This window comes from Sceloporus occidentalis, unplaced genomic scaffold (assembly GCF_023333645.1).
Source record: "Sceloporus occidentalis isolate IW3139 unplaced genomic scaffold, rSceOcc1.0.p SCAF_3, whole genome shotgun sequence".
Lineage (NCBI taxonomy): Eukaryota > Metazoa > Chordata > Lepidosauria > Squamata > Phrynosomatidae > Sceloporus > Sceloporus occidentalis.
The window spans coordinates 21,594,738-21,613,023 of record NW_028316983.1 but is presented as its reverse complement, the minus strand read 5'-3'; the positions used below and the strand labels follow the sequence as shown (position 1 = coordinate 21,613,023).

At 40.0% G+C, this 18,286-nt stretch overlaps 1 protein-coding gene across 3 annotated transcripts in view; it reads left to right on the top strand.

Moving 5' to 3' along the window:
* The window catches only part of DOK5 (docking protein 5), an 83,632-nt gene that overhangs the window by 47,939 nt on the left and 17,407 nt on the right, over nt 1-18,286 (top strand). For 2 of the 3 annotated variants that reach the window (XM_089518497.1, XM_089518496.1), the window contains exon 2: nt 5,031-5,138. The exons of the other annotated variant lie outside the window; for it this stretch is intronic. In XM_089518497.1, the coding sequence (XP_089374623.1) occupies nt 5,031-5,138 (108 nt within the window). The remainder of the gene's footprint in view (nt 1-5,030; nt 5,139-18,286) is intronic. 3 annotated transcript variants of the gene reach the window in all.

Genomic DNA, 18,286 nt, shown 5'->3' with positions numbered 1-18,286 from the left:
AATACCACCTGGAGATTGCTGCAGTTTTTTTGGCACACTATGGCACGTTCTGGAAATGGAATTAGGTTTATTAATCCCATGGCAATATTTTGCAATCAAGCGTCACTATTCTTCTCTTGGGATGATATATATCTTTGGCACCTCAGCTTGTAATTTTAAACATGTAAGAAGCCAATTTGATGTGCCACAACAGCAGATTCACTGGCATTGCACACAATAGGTATAACTGATGTTAGAAATCTTGTTGGGGAGTTTTGAATGGGTAACTATGGGGCTATGCAGTGACTCCTGACCTAACCTTCCCAATCCCCATTTATTGGGCAGCAGCCACTGATAGCCTTTTGGCTGAAGAGCAGGATATGAATGAATGAATGAATGAATAAATGAATATTATTAACAACAGGGGTCAGTTTATCTGTATTTTAGAAAGCAGCCTCATGATGTTCCCCTCCCTTCCCATGAGTGAGCTCTGCTGAGATAAGTCGAAATGAGGTCCCTGTTGCAATTCCTCCTAGCACTGGAGATTGCTTGTGTGCATGTGTCTCTGGGTTGGTGGGAATGTCAATCAGTTGTTTCCTGAGTGACAGGGTTATGGACTCCTGTTGATTGCATTTCTGGGGACAACCAACCAGAACACAGACAATATTTCAATTTTCTTGTTATCTAGCATGAGTTTTGTAGATCCTATGTGGTCATTAATAAATTTGGATGATATGAACTAGATTGACAATTGATCAAGACAGATCAATTGTGAATCTAGTAAATTTGGATGATATGAACTAGATTGACAATTGATCAAGACAAATCAATTGTGAATCTAGTTCATATCATCTATATTTATTAATGACCAGAGAAGATCTACAAAATTCATGCTAGATAACAAGAAAACTGAAACATTGAGTCCCCATATCTTGGATCAAATGTGGACTGGAATGGTGACTTTAGCCAAGAAATTAGAAGATTGCTAGGTTTGGAAAGGGCTGGACAAGATTCTACCGTAATGAATGAATGAACGAACGAATGAATAAATAAATAAAGTGTAAAAATATCTCTGAACACTAAAGTGAGGATTGTCCAAGCCATCATATTCACTATCACCATATATGGATGTGAGAGCTGAACAGTGGAGAAAGGTAACAGGGGGAAAAAACCTCATTTGATATGTGGTGCTGTAGAAGAGTACTGAGGATACCATGGATGGTCAAGATTACCACAAAAAAGGAGGGGGGTTTCTAGAACGGATCAAATCAGAAGTCTTCCTGGAAGCCAGGATGATTAAATTGAGGCTGTCATACTTTAGCAACATCATGAGAAGGCATCAATCAGTAGAAAAGACAACAATGCTGGGGAAGGTAGAAGACAATAGAAAGAAAGGAAGACAACATGCCAGATGGATAGACTTAGTCAAAGAGATCACAGGCTGGAGCCTGCAGGTCCTGAGCAGAACAGTTGAGGACAGGGGGTCTTGGATGTGTCTCATCTGCAGGGTCACTATGAGTTGAGGTTGACCTGAGGGAAGTTAACAACAACAACAACAACAACAACAACAACAACAATGACAACAACAATAACAACAACATTTATTGTCATGTTCTATCAGATTCTACAGTAACTGTCACATTTACATCCTACATAAGCCATAGAGTTGTAATATGATAAGCTGATTAGAATTCTTTGCTCTACAGAGAATTATTAGTACCTCACAAAGGTACAAATACCAGGATTCTAGTAGAATGCAGCCATAAGAGTTAAAGTGGGATCAAAGTGGTACAGTTGGCCCTCCATATCCACTGATTCTGCATCCACAGATTCAAACAAACAAACAAAACAGCTTCATTTATATACTGCTTCATACTGAACTAACAGTGTCTAAGCAATTTATAACTGTAAGTTAATTGTTCCCAACAATCTGGGTACTCATTTTAGTGACCTTAGAAGGATGCAAGCCTGAGTCAAGCTCGGGCGATTCGCTGGTATTGAACTCGCAACCTTATGGTTTTGCGTGAGTGGCTGCAGTACAGTCATGTAACCACTGCACCACCAGGGCTCTTATACTGCCCTAGATTCAACCATCCATGGCTTGAAAATATTGCAAAAAATAAATTCCAAAATACATTTTTTAATTTTTTTTTGCCATTTTTAAAAAAGGGACACCCTTTTACTACACCATTGTATATAATGGGACTTGAGCATCCCTGGAACCAAACACCATTGAATACCAAGAGCCCATTCTATAACTTTTAAGTGGGAAGAATATTTGAAAATATTAAAAAAAACAAACGATGGAAAAGCATATGCTTTTTTTCCAGACATCAGGAAACCCTGACAAGTGGGATCCTAGACTGATCTAGATTATTTTTGCAGTTTGAGGTCTAATCTGCAAAATCATATGTTGTCATTTTCTGCACAGAAACAGCATTTTCTGTACAGAAGATAATATTACTGAACAGAAATACAGTTGGCCTGCTGCATCAGCAGTCTAGTGATCTACAGACTGGAGCATCTATGCTTGCCATGACCCATATTATTCATGGTGGTGCATGCATTTAGATGCTCTGACATAGATGCATGCATGTCACTGCCCACTGAATAATATTGGGTGCAATTATCTGTGTTTTCCCCCATTTGTGGTGTGCATGTGTATGAAATTTAACCCTTGTGGATTGGAAGGATCTACTGGACTGTGGATCTCACCTCAGGAGAAAAACAGAATATGAATCCAATCAATCCAATCAATCAGTCAGTCAATAAAAAGCTGTTTCCTGCATTGATGAATACTGTGATTGGGGATTACTCTGTGTTCATATGGATTTTTTAATGCAGAAAACAAGAAACTTCTGCACAGAAAATATTGTTTCCTATCTGCAAATTCTGTTTTCAGTGTAAATTGGCCACATATGAATTTTCAGAAGAATTAGCCCCAAATTGCCAATTGGCTTTGAAAACTGCATGGTTTTTCCAGACTTTCTTGCAGTGGAAGAATGGCTGGAATTACTCATTGCTGTACTGCTTTACTGCCTTCTTACCATACTTCATTCCACTGTGGTTGTTTTGCTGTGGGTCTAGTCCTGTGAAAATAGAAATATCTAAAAATGATATTTGATTAAAAATGATGAAGCTAATGCAAAAATACCACCAAGACAAAGCTCTCTGAAGCTGATGCCAAAAACCTGAATTCCAGGAGTACAAAACCATTGTGAGTTTACTTGGCTCTTAATTTCCCCCCAAGTCTTCTCCCAAGTATTAAATATCCTATTAACTTTCCATCAAACAAAGCTTCCAGTTCTCTTTCTCAAGGATACATAATGAGAGAGAAAGAGGCATTGCCAGCTTTAATTACACAGTCATTAGTTTTGTACAGAATGGCAAAACCCCCAACAAAGCTAACTCCTTAGGCAATATGGGTCTCCTGGGACTCAACATTACTTTACACTAGCATATTTACCATTTGCATTTTCCCAATTGACTCCAGAAAGGCTAATGCTCATATAGCAATTTTGTAATCATTTTAATCTTATGCTGTCATATTATTTACCTATCTTTGCTCCCCTGGGAAAATACAGAAAATTCTGTGTCTCCTCTCCAGGTATGGGGATTTATTTAGTTTGCATTTAAATGCAAACTGACCTAATTTGCACTTCCAAAACTAATTTGCCAACCAGAATGCATTTATCCTTCAGTTTCTCAATTTATCCAAATTTCCCAATGTGTTTATTTGATGAAAACATGTATGAAAAAGTTCAGGAAGCTATAGATAAAATTATTGAAATTAGGAAAAGTAGCATTTTATTAAAGGAAAATATTTTCAAACATTTTTTTGTTATGAAAATTGTGGGTTTTTTTGCAGAAAAATTGCATACAAATATTTGAAAGAAAAATTCTGAAGTGATGACAAAATGGGATAGAAAAAATTGTAGTTGGGAAAAAAGTGAATGTCATAATTTGGGTGTTTTCCATCACTGCAATAATCCAGCTGCATCCTATGTACCTACCAGTTATCCTGATTTGTCAGGGTGAGTCCAACTATTCTTCTGTCATCCCACTTTTTAAACTGCTTTTAAAATGCCCCAGCTTCTCTCTTCCTGCTTCACCCTCTTGTCCTCAGCTTGCTTCAGTTGGTGCAAACAGTTCAAAGTGCAAATACAGTTTGCAATTAATTAATTCAGGAGGAAGTAGAGGAGAGGATGGAATCTTTGCTATAGTTTTTTTGTGGGTTTTTCGGGCTATGTGGCCGTGTTCTAGAAGAGTTTCTTCCTGACATTTCGCCAGCATCTGTGGCTGGCATCTTCAGAGAATGCTTGCCTGGGAAAAGTTGGGTATATATATACTGTGTGAGCAAAAAAAAACTATGGATGCCAGCCATGAAAGCCTTCGACTTCACATTGGAATCTTTGCCTTTCCTATAGCCTCAGGCAAAAGGAAACTGCTGTGGTCTTTCCTAGCTTGTGTGTTTTTTCTCATCAATTGCTTTTGCCATTTTGACCACACTTTAATGTTGCTTGGCCACATGTCTCCTGATCTTCACCTTTCAAATGTTAGAGGGTTATTATTATTTATTATTATTAACCTTTATTTATAAAGCGCTGTAAATTTACACAGCGCTGTACATACAATCTTTTTAATTGGACGGTTCCCTGCCCTCAGGCTTACAATCCAAAAAGACACGACACAAAGGGAGTGGTGGTGGGGAAGGGGCCTCTCTAGTAGGATAATATATATAAAATACATAGCAATACAGGAAATGATTAAATAAAACAGGCAACAGAAGAACATCAAATAGCAAGTGACAATTATGCAATGTCTGGGAACGCTGCCCTGAACAGGATGGTCTTCAACTCCGTTTTGAAGCTGGTTAAAGAAGTGATGGTTCTTGCTCGCGGGGGAAGAAGGTTCCAGGAGTGAGGGGCAGACCCTAGTCTGGACCCAACACACTGAATATTGAAATATGTATTTTAAAATAAAATGTCAGTGGATAGAAGAATTACAGAACTTTTTCTTTTTCAAAAACAAGTATTATTATTTTTTTGTAGATATATCAGAGATGTTGGCTGGTCTTCAAGAAAGCATCAAGCAAAGGGCCCAAAAGAATAGAAAAATTTTCAGATGAGCGTGCTGCCTACTTCCGATGCTATCACAAGGTACAAAGAGCTTGATGATATGCAGGCTTCTCCTGCGTTTTCTCAGTGAAATCAGGTGCATCATTGGGTGGGTGCAGGGTGCGGGGCACACAAGGTGACACCCTAAAGGGGTGTGTGTGACACCACTGCTCCCTAAACATCTGCCTTTTGGCAGAAACAGGTTGTCGCGTTTGCCTGTCTCCCTTTAAAATGATGGAGTTTAGTGGAAGAGATGGTGTGAGTGGGGCAAGGCTCAGCAGAAGGAGAAAGTCCTCATTTATTTAAAAAAATAAAATTTTAAAATTTTAAATTCAACTATTAATTTTTTAAAAAAATTATTTTAAAATTTTTCTTTAAAAGCATCCTATCTTACCAAGTTTTCACTTTAACCACACGAAGCTATGTACATGTAAATACATATAGGCTGTGTATATGAGAATGTAATTTAAATGTATAACTTTAATTTTGCTAGTTGTTTATGTCACAACTATTACCATTGCATTCAGTGATATATGGAAATCACAATTTATGATTAACATTACAAAAAGATTACTAGGGATTCTGTATGGTGTGGTATGGAAGAACGTCAATGTGGGGTGACACTATGATTTACCGCACTGTGTGATGGCAACCCTAGTGTTGCTACTGAGTGAAATTGTAATTGTCTGTAAAAAAACCCTTCCCCAGCTAGTCTAGATTTTGGTGCCAATACAGATAATGATATTTGTTGATAAGTGGTATTAAAAAGCACTGGAATGGGAGCTTCCTTTTTCCTCTGGTTTCAATGAGACTTTGTCATCACTAATGTTACCTATATTGGGATCCATTATCTCCAGCTCTTTCAAATTAATTAGCATCTACAGACTTGCAGCCTTTCTAATAAAACAGCATAGACAGCTTTTTGAGAGAGCTAGTTACAAAAAAATCTTAGGTAATATTTTGAGATTTAAAGAAGTTTGTTAAATATCGTATCTAAAGACTTCTAAACAACAAAAATACAACCAAGCATCCATCTGTCTTAAAAGTCACTGGTGCCAGAATATGAGGGAAAAATCCTCAGCATTGCTGAGATTTTGATCGGATGGGCTGTCTTGACACAGGAAGACAGCCTGTTGAGGAATTGGCACTCCCTGGGAGAGCTCTCACGTCCAGTATAAGGCTGAGACATCAAGTGTTGTTGTGATTTTTAATATATTTTCTGCATTTTGCTCAAAATATCTCCCACAAAATGAATACCTTGTCCCTATGTGAAGTGAAGCACACAGATAACAAGCACAAAAGCAAAGGCTGATTGATCACAAGAACACAGACAACCCAGTTCTACTACTTTTATTGGTCCATGCAATAAGGTAGCAATTTTTTTCACTTTTGCATTTGGGGGAAAACTCCAAACCCTCAGTCCTGAAAATGAGCAAAGTCACTCAGATGCCATTAACAAAAAAATCTACCTGTCTCACTGAGAATATAATTTGTGTTTGTGTATGTTTAAGGGCAAACCAGTTCAGGATTTGCATCTTTTCATTGCAACTTGTCAGTGATCAGTAGAGCCATTAAATAAGCAGTAAAATTAAATTGGTCAAGAATATCCCATAAAATTTAAGTTGAAGACATTAAATTCCAGTTCTGTTTTACAAAAAACAAAACAAAAATACCATCCAAAAGTAAAATGCTTGGATGCAAATCTAGAATGGAATCCAGAAATATGTGCAAGGTGTTGTGGAGAATTCCTAATACAGCACTAACAATGACAGCTTGGAAAATTACTTTATTTTGAATTAGTCACAGTTATGTAAGTTAAATGTAAGAAAACCTCTTTCTTGTTTTTTTTTAAAGTAATTAATACAGTTATTTTTACTTATTTTTAAAGCATCAGTATACTATAAGCCACTGACTTCTGGTACAAACACACAATTCAGCATCCACAACAAAGCACAAGGAACAACAGATGCTAGCACTTGAACCATGTGATATTCCACATAATATTTAGTGAGGCCATACACCCATAATGAAAATATTACAGCTAGACTACAAAAGGAGCCAAGTTACATAATAATAATAATAATAATAATAATAATAATACGTTTTATTTGTATTTTCCCGCTTCTCCCAATGGATCGAAGTGGGATTACATCAGGGTATATAATACAACAATACAGATACAAATGCAATTACAAACAATTCCAGTAACGATTATTAAAAACAAAGTATAAAAACAATCATCTGTCTAAAAACATGCAATATGCAATCCTAATTAGGATCTTGAGGTAGGTCCTGTTTGGGAATGATATTCTATTATAGAGAGTCAGGGGGGTATGCTAATTGGAAGAGGTGAGTTTTCAGTGCCTTCTTGAAGGCATCTAGGGTAGATATAAGTTGGATCTCTTCCAGAAGATTGTTCCAGTGCATAGGGACCATGGCCATAAATGCTCTTTGGTGAGTAGTTGTTAGTCTCACCTTGGGATGCTCGAGTAGATACTTCCCAGTTGTTCTGAGAGTGCAGGGCGGATTGTGTAGGGAGGGGCGTTCCTTCAAGTAACTCGGGCCCAAGCCATGTAGGGCTTTAAAGGTAATAACCAACACTTTGTATTGGGCCCGGAAGCAAATTGGCAGCCAGTGAAGATATTTTAATACAGGTGTTATGTGGTCTGACCTTGAGGTTCCAGCTACCAATCTGGCTGCAGCATTTTGGACTAGCTGAAGCTTCCGAACTTGGTACATAAGTAGCCCCATGTAGAGTGCATTACAGAAATCTAAGCGAGAGGTTACCAGTGCATGTACTACAGTTTCAAGGTCCTTTCGGTCCAGGCAGGGACGCAGTTGGCGTATCAGCCGAAGCTGGTACCAAGCACTCCTGGCCATCGCATCCACTTGAGATGATAACTGTAGAGATGAGTCCAGGAGTACTCCCAAATTGCAAACTTTGTCCTTTAAGGGAAGTGTGACCCCGTCCAGGACTGGATGGCAAATTTCCTTGTCTGGGCTTGGGGTGCCTATCACAAGTACCTCTGTTTTCTCTGGATTCAGCTTGAGTTTGTTTTCCCTCATCCAGCCCATTACGGATCCCAGGCAGGCATCCAGAGGAGAGATGCCTTCCTTAGTCACTGTGTCAGTCGGAGACATGGAGAGATAGATCTGGGTGTCATCAGCGTACTGATAACACCGTGCTCCATGTTTCCAGATGATCTCTCCCAGCTGCTTCATGTAAATGTTAAACAGCATGGGGGACAGAATGGCGCCCTGGGGGACGCCAGATGTCACCTCTCTTTTCCGAGAGCAATAGTCCCCCAGCCTCACCATCTGGAACCTTCCCGAGAGGTAGGACCGGAGCCACTGGAGTGCAGTGCCCCCAGTACCCAACTCTTTCAGGCATTCCAGAAGGATACCATGGTCAATGGTATTGAAGGCCGCTGAGATGTCCAAGAGCACCAACAGGGTCACACTTCCCCTGTCGATGCCCAGACAGAGATCATCGACTAAGGCGACCATGGCAGTCTCGACTCTGTATCCCGCTCTGAAGCCAGTTTGATAATCAGTTTCATCCAAGACAGCTTGGAGTTGGAAGGTGACTGCCCTCTTGATCACCTTGCCCAAGAATGGTAGTAAGGAGACTGGTCTATAGTTACTCCTCAGCAGGGGATCTAGGGAGGGTTTCTTCAAGAGTGGTTTCACTATTGCCTGTTTTAAGGCAGATGGAAATATACCCTTCTGAAGGGATGCATTAATTATAAGGTGTAGTGAAGTTTTTATTGCATCTCCTCCCTGGGCAGTCAACCAAGATGGGCAAGGGTCTAGGGGACACGTCGTCTTCTTTACACAACCAAGAAGCTTGTCCACGTCATCTCATTAAGTTATAATTGTAATGTATTTATATTGTCATTACTACAAAAGGTCATTCGAATCAATTTATTTATTTGTAACTCATTACTCTCCAGCTTTGGATAGGGTCTATATGCAGGTAGGAGTGGAGATCAGCATCCCAGTGTCATCACAAAATAGAAGGGACAGTGATCTCCATCTAATGATTGGTCCCAAATGGAGAACCTTTGAATCAATTTACCATGTTGATTTACCAATTTTTAGCTTCTTCAGCATGTCTTCTCTGGTTTGGACTAACAACTGGTTTTAGGCTAGTGTGATCCTTAAAATGTTAATGGGAACAACATGGCAGAGATTCATACATGTTTAATCTGTGCTGGACATTGTAGTTTCACATGCTGTGTTTTGGAAATATGCATGTAACCCAAACCCAAGAGATAGATGGGGCACACAATTCATGCATATGACATTTTGTCACACATGCAGGTGAATGCCAGTTTGTGGGATTAGAGCAGAGACATCTGTTTCTCTGAAGAAAATCCCCTTGCCAGACTGGGGTGATATCAAAGTGCCACAGTTTTGCAGTAGACTGACTTACTGGAGAAGGAGAAGGAGAAGACCCTTGTATGAATAAGAAGCTCATAGCTATGTAACTAGGAAATGAAATCAGTTTTATAGAAGTCTTTAAAAGAGCAGCAAATGATCATGTATTGAAGAATATACAGTAGGCATGAGATTCATGATGCTCCAACACAAGAGATAAGAGCCAGAATGGTGTTGGAATTCAGATATTTACCTAAAGATGGCTTTATACTGCAAAACTGTGGCATGTTGATATCACCTTAATTGCTGCGGATGTATCCTATGGAATCCTGGGATTTGTCATTTGATGAGGGACTGAAGTTTATTGGCAGAGAATACTAAATACCCAGATTACAAATCCCAGGAGTCCATAGGATGAAACCGTGGCTATTAAAGTGCTTTAAACTAATTGTGCAGTGTGAAAGGGGCCCAGAATTTGGGAGACCACCTCAACAATCCCAATTAATCTTCTATTGCCCCACTTTTTAAACTGTTTTTAAAATATCTTAGTTTTACTCTGCTCCTCTCACTTTCTGCCTCTCATCTGACTTTAGTTGCTGCACACGGATCTCAAAGGACAAAAGTTGTTTGCACCCAATTAACTCAATGCGGGGAGAGGAAAGGAGGGGGCAGACTCTGAGCAGACTCCTGCAATAGCAAATTGATGCAGCCTCTTCTACTTTGCATATTCCTCCCCACAAATGGTTTTTCCATCTTGACTACAGTCTGATTTTACTTGGCCACATGAGTTGCAGTTTTCATCTGTGCAGTGTTGGAGGGTATGCGATCACTCCCATTAGTGGGAAACTGAGGAGGAGCCTTCAGGCAGTACCCAGTTCTCAGGCAGGTATATATAGCGAGAGGTGTTGAGGTCCCAAGCATTTGATTTTTGTGTCCTGCTCTCCAAGTTTCATATTTACATAAATATAATTGCTAGTGAGGGTTGGAGCCTGAAAACTGTTTAAATGTTGTTGTTTTTTCCTCATCATCTGGGGATGCCATCTTGATTTCACTCTGTCTGAGAAGGTACCTGTGTAATTCCCCCCTGGCATCATGATAACAGTAATGGATTCTTTAATTCTTAATCTTTGACTGTAACAGCTTAATATGTTTAAAAACTGGGATGTAGTTGTGCAAATAGTCTAAGAGCCTGTGAGAAAAAAAAGATAAGCTTTCAGTAGCTGATCTGTTCTTATTTTGATTGAGTGGTGTTTAAGAAACAAATCTCATGGGAATCCTGAATTTGAGTCTCCTTAGTCTATTTGCTCCCTTCTATACCTCTCTGATGCATAATTTATACAGAATTGGTCATAAAACCCCAGGGACTATTTGCCGTACTTGTCACATCTCGAAATAGAAGTTTGTGGAAATTTATACGAGACCATATTCAAAAGTCCCATCCTCTTCCTCATTTGATCTCCTATAGGGATTGTGCAGGAGGTATATTTAGAGCAGTGTTAATTTCAGCTCAGCACAGAAGGTGTGTCACCTGTAATGATATCAAGCTGAGAAATTATTGATGCAAATCTTATGTCTCTTTCTTACTTTTGTACTCTTCATAGCCATGCAAAGCTATGTTACATCCATTTCTCTCTGAATGATGTGGGAATTAGGGCCTAAATATAAGATCCGAGCCTCTTAAATATTCTCTTCACTCAAAGGGGATCTATTTTTTCTCCCATGCATAATCCAGAGGCTTGACTTTGCCATGTTCAGAAAAAGGCAATATCTGGAACTTTAGGTCTGTAGCTGTCCATTAATCCCATTTCTGTGATCATCTTGTGTGCATAAATTTTGTTTGAAAAGAAGCAATTTAGGTTCTTCCCAGATCTACAAGGATACTTTTAGATGGAGCTTTTCACATGCCATCAACCTGCCTTATACAGGGAATTTTAGAGGGGATAAGGAGGAGGCGGCGGTGGCAGATTATGATGATGGTGTGATGATGGTGGTGGTGGTGGTGGTGGTGGTAATAGATAAAATGCTTTCATCCCATCATGTTTTGAAAGAACTCCAGGTGGTAATACTGTAAAATCAATTTAAACAGTTCAAAACTGTTTAAATTAAAATTAAATTTAACCCAGGTTTAAAACCACTAAAAGATAAATTAAGTAATCTAAACCAGTGATTGCGAACCTTTTAGGGACCAAGTGCCCAAACTAAAAAGCCTTCCAGCACTGGGTGTTATATGGTGCTGGAGGTAGGACTTCTGGGAGGAAGGGAAAACAGGATTTCTGGGGTGGGACTGACACCCTCTGGGCCAGGTCTTCTGGAGCGAGACTCCTTCCCCTGGCCTTCCAGGCCTTCAGCTGCCTCTCCGGAGACAGCTGAAGGTCTGCAAGGGGGCAATGGGGGAAGAAGACGAACAGGTGGGCCTTCATTTGCCTCGCCCCCACATCTCCCGGGCCTTCAGCTGTCTCTGTTTTGGATAAAGAAAACACAGAAAACAACTTCAAGATACTTCAAAATGTGGTTAAGGAGGAGGGTGTCTCTCATTCTGAAACAGCAAGAAATCCTTTCAAAAAAACCAAAAGGTAGCGAAGAGTGACATGAGAGCCCTTCCACTTACCCAAAATGGCAGGTTTCTAATTTCTGAAAATTGAGTGGTATATGCCTCTTGTCTCTGTGGTATGCCCACCATGTTTGAAATCTCAGCCATCTTCTATTGCTGGATACTCGGAAAAGCTGTCCTGGAAATCTGGTTGTTCACTTGGACTCTCCCATGACACCAAAAATATTTCCAGTGTCTCTGGACATTTTTTTGGGGGAGGGGTGGTTTATAAAACTCATAAAATTCACAAATGAAAATGCACAAACATATGGATGCTAGAGCCAACCTGACCTGAACTCTCACTGCTGCAGAGACTAGGACATGGAGCAGTGGATTCAAGCAACAGGAAAAGAAATTCCACCTAAACATTAGGAGAAACCTCCTGATGGTAAAAGCTGTTTGACAGTGGTACACACTGCTTCAAAGTGTGGTGGAGTTTCCATTCTTGGAGGATTTTAAACAGAGAGGCTTATCACATTGATTATTAAATCAGTTTACCTCTATCCAGTTTAAAGCTGAATTTGGGCGGCATCCTGATCTTATGAGATGTTTTTCCCCCACTGAGTTTGCTTCCTGAATACAGCCCAGGTCCATCCCCACTTGCAGTGCTGCTCCATCAGCCAGTTTCCTAAGTCAGAAAACAGCCAGATCTGAAAAGAGCCAGGAGGAGTGGGGATGGAAGTGGGAATGGACCCGGGCTGTATTCGGGCGGCAGATTCAGTGGCAAAAAAGTCTGATAAGATTAGGATGCCACTCAAATTCAGCTTTAAACCAGATAGAAGTGAATTGATTTAATAACTAATGCAATAACCTCAGAGGCTGGATGGCCATCTGTCGGGGGAACTTTGATTGTATATTCCTGCATAGCAGGTAGTTTGACTGGGTGGCTCTTGTGGCCTCTCCCACTAGAATCTCTATGATTCTATGATTCTAGGTTACTAAAATGAGGTTATCACACTTTGAACAGAATACATGACTCATTGGAAAAGATGATAATGCTTCATAAAGTGGAAGGCAGTAAAAAAGGGAGATGACACTACAGGTGGGTTGGTTCAATCATGGAACTCATACCCCTCAGTTTTCAAGACCACAGCAGGAGAGTTGATGGGCTCTTGGCGATCTTTCATGCATAGGGTTGCTATAAATCAGCATTGTCTTGACAGCATGACAGCAGCAGAAACAGTGAAAACTCACATAGTGGCAGTTGGTATGGGTTTTCCAACATTTTTACATATTTACAATCACTGGCCTAAATCCAACATCTTATTAGCTAACATTTACCACAACGGGACTCTATTTCTTCCCCCACTGCTTCCTTCCAAGCTGTCTGAAAACCTGGTCAAGAGATTTTTCCAGCCACTTGGAGCAGCACACAGAGAGGAAAGAAAAATCACTCCCCTCCCAGTTCTGCTGATTATTCTACCATTATTATGAATAAAGCTCATTTCTACAAATATAGGTAATACCATGATGAACAACAGCATTATTTTTCTTATGTCTAGATTCTAGAATTAAAAAGCTTACCAAACCATTATTGACATTTTAAAACTGATACTGTGTCCTAATAAGCATTAGGATCAGTTGAATTCAACAGAGGCTTGAGCTGATATTCTCTAGCTTTTTCCCTTGTTACTTCAGTGATTTATTGCACTAATTCATCAGACTTATGCTCACTTGTGTTGGTGATGTATTATGCTCACATTTTACTGTGTAATGCATTGGTTTCATGGATACAAAATCTTGGATACAGAGTTCATTTTACCATTGGGAGTTTATACTATAAACAGAGTTTTGCTCATGGCATGCTTCTGCTATTGAAAGGATTGACTACTTCTTCTTTTTTCCATTTGAGCTTCCCAAAAATTGCTCCAGAAGACTAAAAATCTTTCTGGAGGGATGGGAAGCTGGTGAGTCCAAACCACAACTGTATATGCATAAGACTTTTTAATCTTTTAATTGTCCTTAAACTCTCAGTTGCAGTCTGAGCAGACACAGTTTCTTTGTGCTAGCAAAGCCTGTTTCCAAAACTGCAACCTCTCAACATAGACTGTGTCCAAAATTGAATGCACACCACTCCAATGAACTGCTATATTTTAAAAGGCTTACTATCAGTTGTTTCCTTCTCCTTCCTTTTGACTTCTGTATATTTGTCTGGTTTTTTTGGAGTATAAATATACATTAACATATTTGGGCTATAGATATTTTCGGGCTATAAATATACATTAACATAATGTAAATATACATAAACATTAAAAATATATTTACTGTTAATCATACTGATTACCTGAGCAAAGCCACACACATAGAGAGAATTGTTTTTACCTGGGTTTTTAATTTGTTCACATCTTTCCTAAACTTTGTATATAAATTCCAATGTTTCTCTACTTAAAATGGTAGTTTTGTCTGTACTTCTCCATTAATATCCTCTGATTACCTGAGCAAATCCATTTAACCACACTGATGTTGTTTACCCACAGAAGTCACCGTTTTCATATGTGAAATGCTGGAGGATATGCTTGGTTGATGTTCACCCTCTAAACAGTGTAAAACAGCTTAACATATCAAAGCAGTTTCTACCAACCTCCTTAATTACTCCCAAACTCATAAACTTAATGATGTTTGCCAAAAAATGAAATAGGAAGTGGTGGGGCATCACTTCCAGGTTGATAGCAAGAATGGTTACTTCCTGTGCGAGCGTGTCCCCTTCACAGTTTCCCTCTGAATCTGTAGGCATTCACATTATATTCTGTCAAGGCAGGGTTGAAAATAAACAGAGCAGTGATCTTTTAAAGTCCCAAATTCTTTTCTTCTTTTCTTGGATTAAAATCCTAGCTTTCCTCCATCCCCTGTGATCCACAAAATATGATTTGTTTATTAAAGTATTTATTTTATTAAATAGCCCACCACATATTCAAGATCTTGGGGCATCATACACTAGAATCAATTTAATGAATTTACAACAATGTAAAATGTGAAATGGCAAACTCTCCAACCATCTCCGTTTGGCAGGGACAGTCCCAATTAATCCTCTGTCCTGCCCTTATTCCATGCTTTCCTAAAAACTGCTGGTGGAGTGCGGCTGGGACCTGGGTTGATGGCAGCCAGTGATTTGGCAATGATTTAGTGATTCAGTTTAAAATGCTGAGAGATAACCTGCCGTGTGCAGACTTGCCCTTCCCAGTATACTCATGTAAAAGAAAACCACTGCAACATCTTCTGGCTTGTGTGCTTCTCCTCATTCAGAAATTTTGCCATCTTGACTCTGATGTTGCTTTACTGCACATGTCTCTGTTTTGATCTGTTAAATGTTGGAGGGTGTGAAAGATATGTCTAGAAACATATCACAGGGTTTGTTTGGCAAGCTTTGTTCAGAGGGGTTTTGCTTTGCTTTCCTCTGAGGCTGAAAGAGTGGGACTTGCTTAAGGTCAGCCAGTGGGTTTCCAAACATATTAAACTAACTCATTAAAACAAGTTAAAATAGAAACCATGTAGAAACTGGATAACAAGAGCTTAATAAAATACTTTTTTTTACCAATCCCTCCTCCAAAACACTCCTCCCCACTCCCGTTGTAAGGGTTCCTTGGCCTGCTAGTGGCAACAAGGTCCAGTCAAATGGATGGAGGGCATAAATGCTTCCAACCCTCTCTTCCATCTGGCATGCTGGCTCATTAGTGACATATGGGAGAAGGAACTTGCCAAGGGTTACTAGCAGTCGTAGTGCATGTTCCAAGCCTGTGGATTAGGCAGAGCCATTGAGAGCTGGTTTGGATCCCACTAGGAAAAAAAAGTACTTGGACTCCCAGCAAGGGCAGACTAACTAAAAATCCTTACTTGGAAATGCTTGGTTCATAGGACAGTTTTGCAAGCCATGATTCAGAATTGTCTGTGCATTGAATGTGAAATATATGTTTTAGTCAAGAATTACATTAAAATATAATTATGTTCTGTTTTAAAATTATAATTATATTTTGCCTTAATATGTAATTAGTAGTTTTTTGATTGGTTAGAGTCTATACTGGCATGTGGAGATTCCAGAGTTAAAACCAGGAAGGGCTCCTGTATCTTTGATAGAAGAGGAGATATAGGTATAGACAGAGATATAGCTAATCAAAGAAAAGGTATAAGAGAGGAGATTTCAGCAAGTGTTGCTTGTCACACAAACTGTTAACAAGCAACACCTGCTAAAATTCCTTCTTCTACAGGAGGAATCTCCAGTTTTCATTCTGGCAATCCTGTCTCGGCAGTATTTTGTAAGCTATTATTTTTTTCCAAAATCCCCCAGTTTTACGATGGATGTTAAACAGTCAACAAATATTACTAAGCAAGACAAAACCATATGGAACATAATCAGAGCCAAGCCCTCTCCAGATCAGCGGGACCTATTAATTTGTACTGTCCTCCTGTCACTCCTGGGTATAGGGTAATATTAATAATTCCATTGATCCCATAACTGACTGCTGAGAGACCACAGTGTCCACAGGTTGAAGCCTGACAGTTTGGTTATGGTCCCTGGTCACAATTGGCCTGGAAGCCTCACGAAGTATAGAAAGAGGCCTAGCACAGCTTACAGGACTGCTGGTAAGTTCAGAGAGGGTTGTAAAATTCATTCCAGATATCCCAATCTGCTCAGGGATTTTGCTAGTGTAGAATGAACCGATTCTGTAAAATTCTTTCACAACATAATCGGGTACCTCTTGTCCTGTGTTATCACAATGCATGCCAAGGCATGCTAAGAGAACTGTTATCTGTTCAAAATTCTGTTAAAAGTCTATTTGCATCCTTCATTTGAATGGTTGCCTGGGTCCAGATTAAAGATAGAGGATGATGGAAGGGGAAAGCAGGGGACTTGAAATCCCTCTTCAGCAGTTACCACCTCCACTGCCAACTGAGCAGATACAATTAGGCCATGTTGGCATGGGCCAAATAACACATCGTCCCCCTGTCCTCATGGCATTCAGTCTGGACAACACAGGTCCCAATCCACAGTCTGCTGTGAATTGTCTGGGCAACATATGGCTAGTTCAGCACCGAATCAGTCATCTAGCACCTTTAACATGGATTTAAAAAGTCATCTTTGCTCTGGTTCTTCCCAGAAGATCTGGAGAGATAGATGCTAGGTGGATGTTGAGAACACATACCTCTGTGCCACTCACCACTGCTGGCACAAGTACAGTGGGCCCTTCCCTTATGCGGAGGATCTGTTCCGGACCCCTCCCCTCACATAAGGGAAAATCCACGTTTGGTCGCACCCCAAAGGAAGCAATGGGGCATGTGCACCATTGTTTATATTGTCGTGTGGCTTCCACATAAGCAGAAAGCCACTTTTAGTGCACCTGCGTATGGCATGGGTGCACTGTATTTCCTTCTGAGCTCAGAACAAGATGTCTGTCCATGCAACCAATGGTGGGCATCTTGTTTTTGGCCTCAGAGGGAGTGATCCGAGCCATTGCTGATGGTGGGTGGCATAGCAGGATGTATGTGTGAGTAGCTGCCTGGCATCATCCCAGAGTGCTCAGATAACAGAGGGATGTGTGGCCAGTTTTGGGACCAGGATACTCTGAGCTGCTTTCATAGTATTCTGGTATGGCTCCTCTTCATCTTGGAGAGAGGTGACCAGTGGGGAATCACAGGGATCTGTCCTGGCCCCAGTGCTGTTCAGCATCTTTATCAATGGCTTAGATAAAGGCATAGAAGGCATGCTTATCAAATTTGCAGATGACACCACATTAGGAAGAGTAGCTAATACTCCAGAGGAGGATCAAAATTCAAAATGATCATAGTATATTAGAAAGGTGGGCCAAAACTAACAAAATAAATTTCAACGGGAAGAAATGTAAGGTACTACATTTAGGGTGAAAAAATGAAATGCAGTAAGAGCTGTTTGCCAGTGGAACATGCTGCCTTGGAGTGTGGAGGAGTCTCTATGTTGGAGGTTTTTAAACAGAGGCTGGATGGACATCTTTATGTGGTGCATTGCTTGTGTATTCCTGCATGGCAGGAGATTCGACTTGAAGGCCCTAGCGGTCTCTTCCATCTCTGTGATTCTATGATTTTGTGCAGACAGGGCCTTGACCACAGTCCACTCTGAGATGTATTGTATCCCTTATAGCTATTATTTATACTTTTACTTATAAGTTTTGTTTGTGCAAATGTGTCTTCTTCTTCTTCTTCTTCTTCTTCTTCTTCTTCTTCTTCTTCTTCTTCTTCGCAGAGCATAAGT